General features: G+C 39.4%; 1 protein-coding gene across 1 annotated transcript in view; it reads right to left on the reverse strand.

The window, feature by feature from the left end:
- The window catches only part of LOC123502727 (GTP-binding protein GEM-like), a 34,519-nt gene that overhangs the window by 11,789 nt on the left and 7,730 nt on the right, over nt 1–15,000 (reverse strand). The window contains 2 exon segments of the mRNA XM_045251951.1: nt 1,426–1,438; nt 11,726–11,909. Coding sequence (XP_045107886.1) covers nt 1,426–1,438; nt 11,726–11,909 — 197 coding nt within the window.

Raw genomic sequence — 15,000 nt, forward strand, 5'->3', positions numbered from 1 at the left:
ATTGATAAAATAAATAGATGGAAAAAATAAATATGTATCTATAAAAATAACCATCAAATTTATCGCTTCATGTAAAGCAACAACAACAACAAGCAACAACAACAACAACAACAACAACAACAACAACAACAACAACAACAACAACAAGCAACAGGTCAAACTCATGCAAACATATATTTTCACACACCTCCGTGGATAATATGTATGAGAGAGAGAGAGAGAGAGAGAGAGAGAGAGAGAGAGAGAGAGAGAGAGAGAGAGATATATTAATTGCTCTGAAACATAATCTCTAAAAATGTGAAAATATGTAAAAACGAAAAGAATAAAATGGAAATTGTGTGTGTGTGTGTGTGTGTGTGTGTGTGTGTGTGTGTGTGTGTGTGTGTGTGAAGTAAAAATGAGGGAATTTGTTTACACTTGTTAAAAGAAAGAGAGAGAGAGAGAGAGAGAGAGAGAGAGAGAGAGAGAGAGAGAGAGAGAGAGACAAACAAACAGAGACATGACAGATAAAAAAAAAAATAAATAAACAAGAATAAAAACTAATTAACACAAAATCAGGTGAAATTGCAGGTACAAGGTGAGAAAATACAGGTGAACACAAAGTAACAGGTGACAGGTGACAGGTGACAGGTAACAGGTGACACGATAAACACAGGTACACAAATTAAACAGGTGATGAAAACAAAACCAGTTATAGAAAAGTGGACACAAAAATAATAGAACAATAGGTACAAGGTGACAGATTGCAGGTAGACACAGGTAATTACAGGTGGATTACAAGGTACAGGTGAGACAGGTGAGCTCCGTGGCCTTCAGGTGTGGTCTATACAGGTGTTCGCTAATCACTATTCACTATACACGTACCTTCTGCCCTCACCATCATCGTGACAAGGAACGGGGGCTGATTGCTGTCTCCTAGAACCACACAGGGCTGCGTTATGGTGAGTGGTGATGGTGGTGGTGATGGTGATGGTGGTGATGGTGGTGATGGTGATTTGGTTCGCTTTCTCTTTTGATCTCTATTGATGGTGATGGTGAGGTGATGGTGGTGATGTTGGTGGTGACTTGGTTCTCTTTCTCTTCTGATTATACAATTGATAATGATGGTGATGGTGATGGTGATGAATTCTCAAGCCTTCCCTCTCGTAATGACATAAATAGTAGCTTTTAACTTCACTCTTCTCAACACCATCGCCTCTTCACCATCTCTCTCTCTCTCTCTCTCTCTCTCTCTCTCTCTCTCTCTCTCTCTCTCTCTCTCTCTCTCTCTCTCTCTCTCTCACTATTCCTTCAATTATTAATATTCTCACTATCTTTCTAAATCACGACTCTTGAATTAGTAACTGCAAACTTCCTTTTGATTTAACTACCTACGTAACCTAACTACATTCCTATATTCCTAACTGTGTTCCTAATTTCTATAACTACATTACTATTTCTTACTCCTAACTTAACCTAACCTAACCTAACTTAATTTCTACAACTTTTTCATCTTTCCTAACCACACCTTCACAACTTTGCCTTCAGAACGACTCCTAACTGCATTCTCTCTCTCTCTCTCTCTCTCTCTCTCTCTCTCTCTCTCTCTCTCTCTCTCTCCATGGGTCTTAAGCTATGATCCTATTTCGTCTACTTCGTCAATTTGTGTCGTGAAAGGGGGTCGGAGGCGGGCGCGGCGGGGACTTGAAGTTTGGTAAGGTCAATAAAGGAGGAGCCGGAAAAATAATAAGGGTAATTTTGTATTGAGAATATTTGAAGATAAGAATGGCCAAATTGAATGATGAGTGAGAAAGGAGGAAAGAGGAAAGAGGAAAGTGATGTTGGTTGAAGGGAGAAGAGGAAGGAGAATAGAGGAAAGTGAATAAAGGAAAGGAGAATAGAGGAAGGAGATTAGAGGTCAAAGAAAATGAAAGAAAGGGAATAAGAGGAAAGGAGAATAGAGAAAGGGGATTAAAAGTCAAAGAAAATAAAGGAAACAGAATAGAGGAAAGAGAAGAGGAAAGGAGTATAGAGGAAAGAAAAATAGTGGGAAGAGAATAAAAGCAAGAGAATAGAGGAAAGAGAAAGAAGAATAGAGAAACGAGAATAAGGAAAGAGGATAGAGGAAAAAGGGATGAGAATTTTAAAGAGAATAGATAAATAGATGAATAGATAGACGGATGGATAGAAAAGGAAAGAACTGTAGGGTTGTAGGATGGATAGATAGATGGATAGATAGACAGGGAAAAACAGATAAATAAAATAAAAAGGAAGATAAGAAGGAAGTAAAGAATGAAAGAAAGAGAGACCCAAACCACACACACACACACACACACACACACACACACACACACACACACACACACACACACACACACACACAAGAAAGGAAAGAATAAAACAAGGAACAAGGAAAATACAAACAGCGAACAAACAAGAAGATGAAGAAACAATCAAAGAGGAACAAGAACAGGAAAATAAGAAGAAAAAGAAGAAAGAAGAGAAGGAGGAGGAGGAGAAGAAGAAGAAGAAGAACAATTAAAGCACAAGAATGAGAAAAGGAAAGAAAACAACAACAAACAAACAAACAAACAAACAAGAACAACAAGAACGCCAAGAAACCACCAATCAACACAAGGAACAAAACAACAACACAAACAACAACAACAAAAACATAAACAAAACAAGAAAAACAAGACACAAGAAAAGAAAGAGGAAAAGAACAAACCCCAACACACACACCTGTCACAACAACACACCTGTCACAACAACACACCTGTCACAACAACACACCTGTCACAACAACACACCTGTCACAACACACCTGTCACAACAACACACCTGTCACAACACACCTGTCCAATACACCTGTCACAACACACCTGTCACAACAACACACCTGTCACAACACACCTGTCACAACAACACACCTGTCACAACACACCTGTCCAATACACCTGTCACAACACACCTGTCACAACAACACACCTGTCACAACAACACACCTGTCACAACACACCTGTCACAACACACCTGTCCAATACACCTGTCACAACACACCTGTCACAACAACACACCTGTCACAACACACCTGTCACAACAACACACCTGTCACAACAACACACCTGTCACAACACACCTGTCCCAACACACCTGTCCAACACACCTGTCATAACACACCTGTCACAACACACCTGTCACAACAACACATCTGCCTTCACAACACACCTGCCTTCACAACTGTCCCACCACTACACCACCAATACCACCACCACCTTCACCACCACACACCACCACCACCACATCTACACCACTACACCTACACCATCACCACCACCACCCACACCACCATCACCACCACCACCAACAACAACAACACCATCAAAACACCACGAAGTTAACCTAAGTATTTTGAGACAGCCTGTAATTCACTTAGAGAGAGAGAGAGAGAGAGAGAGAGAGAGAGAGAGAGAGAGAGAGAGAGAGAGAGAGAGAGAGAGAGAGAGAGCAGAAGGATACGAAGGCTTAAATATAGGACACTTTTAATATCCCTAGATGTCTACCTTTGCACCTTATTTTGGAGAGAGAGAGAGAGAGAGAGAGAGAGAGAGAGAGAGAGAGAGAGAGGAGAGGAAGAGGGAGAGGAGACGGCGTTTGGATGTGACGAGTTTAATATTATAGATGAGAGGGTGAACGCAGGAAGAGGAGGAGGAGGAGGAATAGGAAGAGGAGAAGGAGGAAGAGGTGGAAGAGGAGGAGGAGGAGAATAAAAGTACCAGGAGAGGAGGAAGTAACGCAATATGAGTGGTCGAAGGGCGGAAGAAGAGGAGGAGGAGGAGGAGGAGGAGGAGGAGGAGGAGGAGGAGAAGGAATAACATGAAGAGTACTGAGGTGAAGTGGATGGAAAATTAATACATAAGGAGGAGGAGGAGGAGGAGGAGGAGAGACAGGTAGACAGAGAGAAAGGAACAGGTGAAGCTGAGGTGAGGCTGTAGACAGGTAAGGTAAATTAAGGTAGGGAACGTGACAGACAGGTAGAGAGAGCAGGCAGTGAACAAGTTAATAGAGATTGCAAGGAAAATGATAAGTTAGGTAAAGATTAGCAAGATTAGTGTAGGATTAGTAAGATAGAGACGTTGATAAAGATAGGAGAGTAAGATTGATTGGAATGGAGACATGAAGAAAGATAGAAGGGTAAGATAGATGATTAGGTAAGATTTTAAGGTATATGGAGGAAAATAAAGATGAAGAAAGTGAAGATGCAGTTAGGTTGTTTGATAAGAAGAATTAGGTAAAGATAGAAAGAAGAGTAAGATAGTTGGTGTAAGTCAAATTTAAAGATATGTGGAAGATTACTTGGTGAAGAAAGAAATATAAGAAAAAGTTAAAATAGTGTTGGGTCAGTTAGGAAAATTAGGTAAAAACATACGAAAAAAATAAATAAATTGAAGATAGTGAAATAGAAAAGAAATATTAGCAGAGGAAAGAAAATAAGATTAGAAAGATATGCAAAGAGGAAAAACAAAGAAGTGATAAAGGAAACGAAAAATAGGCAAAGGAAGATAGACAGGGATAAGAAAAAAGAAGAAAGGAAAATATGACAGAATATGACAAGCAAAAAGCGAAAAAAAAGGAGAGAAAATGCAGAAAGAAGACAAAAGAATATGAAATAAAGACAAAATGAGAAAAAAAGAGAAAATGTAGAAAAAAGACAAAGACAATATGAAACAAAGACAATAGGAGAGAAAAAACAAGAGAAAATGAAAAAAAAAAAAGGATATGAAACAATGAAAAAAGAAAAAAAAGAAAAAATGTAGAAAAAAAGAAAAAAAAGGATATGAAACAATGACAAAATGAGGAAAAAAAAAGAGAAAACGCTCAAAAGAAAGAAAAGAAAAGAAAAAAAAGAAAGACCTTATGACCCAGTGTTAGAAAAATATACAAAGAAGAAAAGAAAAGAAAAACAACTGATAAAGAATAGACAAAGGAAAATAGAAAAGGATAAAAATGAAAAAAAGGAAAGAAAAAAAGAAAGTACACATAAAAAGAAAGACCGTATGACTCAGTGCCACCCCAGCCAGTGCCACCCCACCAGTGCTTGAGTGCCACGCCCCACTCACACTGACCTTGGGGAGGGGCGGGACGGCGGCGAAGGCTCTCCCCCGATGGATACCCGCCTTGTCTCCTCGCTAACACTGAGCAGAGAAACAGTGGGAGATGAAAACCCTGGGGCACGCCACTCACGCACGCACTCACTCACTCACTCGCTCACTCGCTCACTCGCTCACATGCCCCAGGGTGAGAAAGAGTATAGAGTTGTACATAAGAGAGGAAAATTTTTTGTTATTGTTGTTATTATTATTATTATTATTTATTATTATTATTATTATTATTATTATTATTATTATTATTATTATTATTATTATTGTTGTTATTTATGTTATGTTTTTAAAGTTATTTTTTTATTATATGATTTTTTTTTACTTTGAGCTTCTGTTATTTATGATTAGCGTGTTAGTTAGTGGTTAGAGAGAGAGAGAGAGAGAGAGAGAGAGAGAGAGAGAGAGAGAGAGTGACACAAAAATATGAAAAAAGCTGAAAAAAATCACAATAAGCAAAAAATTAGCAAATCAGAAAGAGAGAGAGAGAGAGAGAGAGAGAGAGAGAGACTCACCATGGGAGGAGGAGAGGAGAGACAGCGGTGATGGTGGTGGAGACGCAGCTGGAACGGCGGCTCCCTCCCTCACCACACACACTAGCGACAGACAGACAGACAGACAGGTAGACAGCGACGCAGGTACAGAGGCGCAGGTACAGCTACACACAAGCACAGGTACTCAACTCATTACCTACCATTTTGTTACCTATTGATTTTCTCTTTTTTCTCTCTCTTTTTTCTTTCATTTTTTCTCCTTAATTGATTACCTACCATTTTGTTACGTCTTGATTTTCTCCTTTTTCTCTTTTTTTTCTTACTTTCATATTTTCCCTCCTCTTTCTCTTTCTCCTTCATTCGCCTTCTCTTTCTGTTACCTCCTTAAAATCTCCTTTTTCTCCCTTTTAATCTCCTTTTTCTTTCTTTTTTTCACTTCTTTCTCATATTTTTCCTCCTTCTCGTCTTCTCTTCTCTTCCTCCTTCATTCGCCTTCTCCTCCTCCTCCTCCTCCTGTTATTTTCCTTTCTTTTTTCTTTTCTTTTTTCTTTTTGTTCTTTAAGTAGCCTACAGTTCGTACGTTTTCTTCGTTTCCCGCCAAAAATTCAAATTAGTTCCTTTATTTCCTTCAGTCGTTTCAAATCACACAAACACCTACAAAATATATAAATTAACCTCACATTCTTCATTATTTCATTTACAGTTATATTTTCTTCATTTCCCGCCAAAAAATCAAATCAACTTCCTTCACTGTTTTCAAATCAAACAGCACCCACAAAATATATAAGTTAATCTCACATTCTTCATTAATTTATTCATTTGTAAGTCTAAGTCATACATTTTCTTCATTTCCCGCAAAAAAAAAAAAAAATCAAATTACTTCCTTCACTCTTTTCAAATCTCGTCAAGGACCCACAAATAAATACAAGTTAACCTCGCATTCTTCATTATTTCATTCGTTTGTAAGTAAAAGTCATACATTTTTTCATTTCCCGCCCAAAAAAATCAAATCAACTTCTTTCAGTTTTTCAAATCCCACAATCACCCACAAAAATACAAATTAACCTCGCCAAAAAGATCAAATAACTTCCTTCATATTTTCCCTCCTCTTTCTCTTTCTCCTTCATTCGCCTTCTCTTTCTGTTACCTCCTTAAAATCTCCTTTTTTCAACTCTCGTCAGTCACCCACAAAAATACAAACTAATCTCGCCAAAAAGATCAAATTACTTCCTTCACTCTTTTCAAATCACACAATCATCCACAAAAATACCAGTTAATCTCGGAACATTGCCACTAATGAGGACACTTTACGGGGGAAATGAACCGTCTGGCAGTGGGAGTGAGGTGAGGGGGAGGAAAGGCAGAGCTGGGCGGGCTGGGCTGAGAGGGCGCTGGATTAAAGGAAGATTGATGAAACAAATGAGCTGAGAAGGGAATAGAATGACTTGGTGGTGAACGTAGCTTTGTGAGGGAGTGAAAGGAAGGCAGAGCTAAATACGAATGTCCACAGGGGGATTGAATGCTTTATAAGGTGGAATTAGCTTGATTTACAGGGTTTAGCAGTGGTATTAGTGACAGTGAAAAAGAAAGGAGACAATAAGGAAAAGAAAGGTTCCAGAACTTAATTGTAGCATAAACAATAAAACAAGAAGAAAAGTAAGAGAAAAAGAAAATCAGTGGAAAAAATAAAAGGTTCTAACATTCAGCCGTATAAAAAGTAATGAAAAGCAAAGAAATAAATAAATAACAAAAAGAGAAAGATACCCAAAGAACATGTAGGATAGATAATGATAAACAAATACAAATAAAAGAAAAGGAAAGGTACTGAAACACAACAAGAGAAAAAAATAATAAAAAAAAGAAAAAAAAATGTAAACAGTGAGAAAGAGAAAGAGACTCAGAGAACATGTAGGATAAATGATAATAAACAAATACGAATAGAAGGAAAGACACAACCGTAAAAAGATAATTAAAGAAAAATCCAAACAACAAGAAAAAGAAAGATAGCCAGAGAACTGTAGGACGCATAATAATAAAAAGAAAATATAAATAAGAGTTAAAAAAAAAAAAAAGGTCCTAGAACTCTCTTTTCCTTCCTTCCTCTTTCCACTCTCTAAGATGTGTTTTTTTTTTTTTTTATGCGCATAGAAAGGAGAGGTGTGAAATGGTCTTGGTGACGTTAAACACTCAACTCAACTTATTTCTCTCTCTCTCTCTCTCTCTCTCTCTCTCTCTCTCTCTCTCTCTCTCTCTCTCTCTCTCTCTCTCTCTCTCTCTCTCTCTCTCTCTCTCTCTCTTCATTCTCTAGAGTAGTACGTGTAGGAAGGAAGGCGAGATGCGAAAAGGTGACGTCAAACACTCATTTTAACTTAATTTTCCTGTCTCTTTCGTCCTTCTCTCTATTCCTTGCTTCCTCTTTCCACTCTCTAAGAAAAGGACATTTTTTAATGCGTCTACGAAGGAAGGAGAGATACAAAAAGGTCACTGATTGCGCTGAACACACTACTTACTATTTTTCCTCTCTCTCTCTCTCTCTCTCTCTCTCTCTCTCTCTCTCTCTCTCTCTCTCTCTCTCTCTCTCTCTCTCTCTCTCTCTCTCTCTCTCTCAAGAAGTGTAGATACGTATAAGAAGGAAAGCTGTAAAAAGTCTTTGGTGATGTTAAAACACTCACCTTGACTTATTTCCGTCTCTCTCTCTTTTCTCGCTCTTTCCTCCCTCTTCCCACTCTCAAGCGTTGATGTTTTATTACTTATAGGAAGGCGAGACGTGTAATTGACCATTGGGATGAATATGGAGGGCGAAAGAGTATTCCAAACCATATTAGATTGCATGTGATAGATCAATTATTAAGAATGGGTGTATAGGTTTTTATCAGTACAGATCGAGAAGGAGGAGGAGGAGGAGGAGATGATGATGATAAAGAATTAGAAGAAGAGGAAGAGTTCTTATAGAGTTGGAGAAAAAAGACGAAACAAAAAACCATCGTCAAGAGATTAGATTCCATTGAGAACTTGCTGCATAAATGAACAAAAAAGTATAAATATCAAGAAACGTGAATCTTTTTTTTTAATGCGATTCGTAAGGCAAGAGGAAATGGTGATGTTAAAAGAATTACAACAGAAACAAGAAAAGTATCGAATCATTTATAGACAAAAGGTGCAGAGAGATTAAGAATTATAGACATTTTGATACAAATCGTAAGACAAAACGTAGGAATGATGAAGAAACGTAGGAGAGAACAAAAGAGCATCGCAGAGAACAAGTAGAGTATCGAATCATTTATAGACAAAAGACGTAGAGAGATTAAGAACAAATATTTTTCTTATACAAATAGTAAGACAAGACGCAGGATAGATGAAGAACTGAGGAGAGAACAAAAGAGCATCGCATAGAACAAGAGCATCGAATCATTTAAAAGGTGTAGAGAGAGATTAAGAATTATAAACATTTTAATACAAACCATAAAACAAGACGCAGAAATGATGAAAGAACCTAAAATAAAACAAAAGAGCATTGAAAAGAACAAAAAGGTATTGTATCATTTATAAACGAAAGGTGTATAGAGATTAAGAATTACACACTTTTTAATACAGACAAGACGCAGGAATGATGAAGGACCGTTAGAGAGAGAAAAAAAAAGCATCGCAAGGTAGAAATGTTACACTCTTAAGATATTTAGGAGGAATAAAGTATGTATCAAGACTCACTTTTTTTTCTATCAGTCTCTCTACTTGTAAATAATCAACACACGCATATAAATGAACTAGGAGTATTGCAGCAACATTTAAAGCAAGAGAGAAAAGCACTGTTATACCACTGTCATGGCACTGTCTTGTCTAGTACACAGATATGCTGAAATAAAGCTGGCATCAACAGTAGTTAGCGGAGAAATGAGTCAGTGAAGGTAGAGTGTTAAAATAGAGAGGACAAGATTTACAAAAGAAAGCTGATGAAGAGAAAGGGGATTGTGAGAGAAGTTGATGTAGGAAAGGAAAAGAAAATAAGATAGCTCAGGGAATGAAATATAGAGGAAAGTTAGAATAGAGAGAAATTGTAAGATAAGATAGAAAAAAAAAGATTGATGGAAAGAAGGGGATTATGAAAGGAAAGTTGATATAAGAAAGGAAAAGAGAAAATAAAGATAGCTGAGGGAATGAAATATAGAAGAAAGACTAGAGAGAAGAAAGATAGAGAGAAGAATGAAAGAATAGAGAGAACAAGATATAGAAAAAAGGAAGTTGAAGAAGAGAAAGGGAGTGTGAAAGGAAAGTTAGTACAGGAAAAGAAAAGAGGAAAAAGATAGCTGAAGGAATGAAAATAGAAGGAAGTTAAAATAGAGAGGAAGTGTATGATAAGATAGGGAAAAAGAAAGTTGATGAAAAGAAATAGATTATAAAAGAAAAGTTAATATAAGAAAGGAAAGGAGAAAAAAAAGATAGAAAAAGAAATATGGAAGAATGTTAGAATAGAGATGATAAGAGAGTTGGACAAAGAAAGTTGATGAAGAGAAGGGAATTGTGGAAGGAAAATTAATATAGCAGTGGAAAAGAGAAAAGAAGATAACTGTGAGGAAACGAGACAAAGAAGAAGGTTAATGTAGAAATAGAAGATTGATAGAAACAGAGAATATAAAGAAAAAATATATAGACCAAAAAAAAAAAGTTAATGAATACAAAAGACATAATTAAGACAGAAAAAAAAAATGCAAGAGAAAACATTGATTAGCATATTACTAAAAAAAAAGGACTGTAGAATATATAAACATTAAAAACACTACAGAATGAAAAAAGTGATCAAACTGAACTCTATATACCACATCAACAGCGCCATCAATAGAAAACGGGAACACAGTTGGAGAAGCTAAGATTTAAGATAGTGCTTATCTAAAAACGTGACACTCAGCTAAGACAATTATAGATTAAACTTACATCATTTATACGAAGAAAAGCTGAAATATAAGAGAGTTATTCTGCACACACACACACACACACACACACACACACACACACACACACACACACACACACACACACACACACACACACACACACTCTCTCTCTCTCTCTCTCTCTCTCTCTCTCTCTCTCTCTCTCTCTCTCTCTCTCTCTCATTTCTAAGTGATCGGCATGTGACTGATGGAGGCAAATTGGAGGAAGGAGGGAGAAAGGAGGGTGAAGGAAAGGAGATAAGAAGGATGGACAGGAGGGGAAGGAAAAAGGAAGGGAGGGAGGGAGGGAAGAAGGGAAGGAAGAAAGGAAGGAAGGAAGGAAGAAAATAAGGTCGGAAAGGGAGGGAAAATTTATGAAAGAAAAATTAAAAGAAGATACGAGGATGGTTTGTATTTTCCTCCTCCTCTTCCTCCTCTTCCTCTTACTCTTCCTCCTCTTCCTCTTACTCTTCCTCCTCCTCCTCTTCCTCCTTTACTGCTTATCTCCTTTCCTCTCATCATCATTTATCTTCATTATCTCCTCCATCTCTTTTGTATACAAGTTTAATTCTCTCTCTCTCTCTCTCTCTCTCTCTCTCTCTCTCTCTCTCTCTCTCTCTCTCTCTCTCTCTCTCTCTCTCTCTCTCTCTCTACAGGTAAGCCTCTCAGTTCCATTAGAGGTGAGATTCTAAATTCTAATGGCGAGAGAGAGAGAGAGAGAGAGAGAGAGAGAGAGAGAGAGAGAATGAATAAATAATATGAGGTGAATTATGCAAATGATTTAAACTGACGAGTGATTGATGCTGTGAAATAAAATGTTGATAGTTTTTTTTTTTTGACAGGAAACAAACGCAACTGATGAGAAAGTTATTGAATGTTCGCGTGTGTGTGTGTGTGTGTGTGTGTGTGTGTGTGTGTGTGTGTGTGTGTGTGTGTGATTGAGCAAGAATCAATGAAAAACAACCAAAAAATTAAGAAATATGAGATGAAAAGAACAATAAGGAAAGCAATGAACGTTTTAAACACACACACACACACACACACACACACACACACACACACACACACACACACACACACACACACACACCCCTCCCACTCACAGACACACAAACAGGCCCCCCCCCCACTACGCCCTCTCACTCCCCCACACACACAGTCTTACCTGGAGGTGGTGGAACAGACAGAGGTATTTGAGCGGGACCTTTTGGAAATGATCGAGTCTCCCCTGTTAATAATGCCTTTGGAGGTGATAGAAAACGAGCGGAGGCGGTAGATCTCCTCGGCATCCCTTGGGTTGTATGGTTTCTCAGGGAGGGAGCTGACGCGGGGCCTGAAGTGGTCTGGGGCTGTGGGGAGAGAGAGAGAGAGAGAGTGAGATAAAGATAGGAGTGAGGTAAAGATAAGAGAGAGAGAGAGAGAGAGAGAGAGAGAGAGAGAGAATCAGATAAAGATACTGTTTGAAAATTTGTGCATGCATGTAGTTTGGTGTAGGAGGAAGAGGAAAGAGAGAGAGAGAGAGAGAAAGAGTGAGAATCAGATAAAGATACTGTTTGAAAATTTGTGCATGCATGTAGTTTGGTGTAGGAGAGAGAGAGAGAGAGAGAGAGAGAGAGAGAGAGAGAGAGAGAGAGAGAGAGAGAGAGTGTTTGAAAATTGGTTTGTATGTGGTTTGGTGTGGTTTGAGAGAGACAGAGGAAGAAGAAGAAGAAGAAGAAGAAGAAGAAGAAGAAGAGGTGGAGGGCATGGAGGAAGAGGGGAAATGGTGAGGAATAGGAAGAGGGGTTATAAGAGTTGTAGAAGGAAGAGGAACAAGAAGAGGAAGAGGAAGAGGAGAAGATGGAGGAGGAGGGAGAGATGGAGGATATGGAGAAAGATGACAAATGATGAGAAAGGAGGAGGAGGAGAAGGAAGAAGAAGAGGAGTTATGAGAGATGTAGAAGAGGAGAAAGAGAAACAAAAGAAGGAAGAGGAAGAGGAAGAGGTGGAGGAAGAAGGAGAAAGGAGAAGGAAGAGGAGTTATGAGAGCTGTAGAAGGAAAGGAAGAGGAAGAGAAGGTGGAGGAAGAGTAAGAGGAGAACATGGAAGAAGAAGAAAGAAGGAGAGAGGAGGAGGAGGAGGAGGAGGAGGAGGAGGAGGAGGAAGATTTATGAGACGTGTTGGAGGGGAAAGACTTAGTACTAGTGTTGCAGGAGGAAGGGGAGGAAGAGGAGGAGGCAGAAGAAGAAGAAGAGGAAGAAGAAGAAGAAGAAGATCACTACTTTATGAGAGTGCATAGAAATAGTGCAAAGAATCAATAAAAAAGGAAGAAAGAAAGAAAAAAAGAGAGATAACTTATGGAAGGAAGGGAGGAGGAGGAGGAGGAGGAGGAGGAGGAGGAGGAGGAGGAAGTGTGGAAGAAGAAGGAGAGGATATGAAAGGAGGAAATGTGAAAGTGTGAAGATTGATTGGGGATGAGTGTGAAGGAGGAGGAAGAGGAGGAGGAAGGAGGAGGAGGAGGAGGAGGAGGAGGAGGAGGAGGAGGATTGGTCGAGATATGTCAGTGAGTGTCAGAGTAATGAGGCGTAATAGTCTGAGAGAGAGAGAGAGAGAGAGAGAGAGAGAGAGAGAGTAAACAGAGCCTCATTTAAACCTCTGTATACGCCCATTCCTCTCCCCATTGTTAGGATTTATGGGGCGGCGACCCCCTCAGGACATCCCCCCACTTTCCCCTCTCCCTCTCCTCTCTCTTCCCCTCTCTCTCTCTCTTTCTCCCTCTCCTAATCTCTCTCTCTCCGCGGAGGTGCAATTAGGAGAGGGAGGTGCACGTGTGACAAATGTTTATCTGAGAGAGAGAGAGAGAGAGAGAGAGAGAGAGAGAGAGAGAGAGGGAGAGGGATTTTCAGAGGTACTAAATTGAGAAGTTGAATCCATCCTCTTAAGATTATCAGCATGGGAGACGCAGTGATAGAGAAAGAGAGAGAGAGAGAGAGAGAGAGAGAGAGAGAGAGGAGGAGAGGCTGAGAGTAGCAGATGGAAGGTAAAGAGAGGAAGAGGCCTGGTTGTAATGTAATTCTCTCTCTCTCTCTCTCTCTCTCTCTCTCTCTCTCCCTGAGTACCTCATTAATGGGGAATTAGGGAGAGGGAGAGGTTGGGAGTGTGGATTCCGGAAATAATGATAAAAAGAAAGATGATGATGATGATGATGATGGTGAGGAGGAGGAGGAGGAGGAGGAGGAGGAGGAGGAGGAGGAGGAGGAGGAGGAGGAGGAGGAATACTTTTTCTACAACAACAACACTACTACTACTACTACTACTACTACTACTACTACTACTACTACTACTACTACTACTACTACTAGAATAATAATGAAAATAGAAGTAAAAGATAAAGAATAAAAGAAAAGAAAAAAACTGATTAAGTGTAGACGAATAATTGATAAAATGAAAACTCCTCCTCCTCCTCCTCCTCCTCCTCCTCCTCCTCCTCCTCCTCCTCTACCTCCTCCTCTTAGTTCAATCCTGCAGCTATCACACACACACACACACACACACACACACACACACACACACACACACACACACACACACACACACACACACACACACACAGAGAGAGAGAGAGAGAGAGAGAGAGACCAACACACACACACACACACACACACACACACACACACACACACACACACACACACATTACGAAGCAAGACACCAATTACACTAAGGGGACACTGGCGCTGGCACTGATGTTAGCACTTGTTAGCTGTGCCTGAGAGAGAGAGAGAGAGAGAGAGAGAGAGAGAGAGAGATAATTAGATGTGAGTATTTTTAACTATCGTTGCTAAGAGACGATCGAGGTGGGGTTACCTTGCTTATTACCTGTCTATTGTTGCTCTCTCTCTCTCTCTCTCTCTCTCTCTCTCTCTCTCTCTCTCTCTCTCTCTCTATATAGCGCTCAGATGAGATGTCATAAAGCTGGGAGAGGGGAGAGGAAGGAAGAGGGAGAGGGGAGTCGTTTTTAATGGAGAAAGGAGAGGAAGAGGAAGCAGGGAGAGAGGGAAGGGAGAGTGACAGTATTTCTTTACTCTCTCCTCTTCCCTTCTCTCCTTTCGCATCGTACACACACACACACACACACACACACACACACACACACACACACACACACACACACACACACACACACACACACACACACACACACACCTAAAGGGACATGGGCAGACAGACAATCAGATAGACAGACAGACAGATAGATAGATAGAAAGATAGATGGATAGATAAATAGATAAACAGACAGACAGATAAACAGACAGATGTGGTCTTTAACCGTTCACCCATCCATTCATCCACTCGTTCTTCCACCTATAGATCTATCCATTTTTACATTCATACATACATACATATAGACAGACAGACACACAGACATACACACACGTCAACATTCATTCGCCTATTCAT

The sequence above is a fragment of the Portunus trituberculatus genome, chromosome 12 (genome assembly GCF_017591435.1).
Source record: "Portunus trituberculatus isolate SZX2019 chromosome 12, ASM1759143v1, whole genome shotgun sequence".
Classification (NCBI taxonomy): Eukaryota; Metazoa; Arthropoda; class Malacostraca; order Decapoda; family Portunidae; genus Portunus; species Portunus trituberculatus.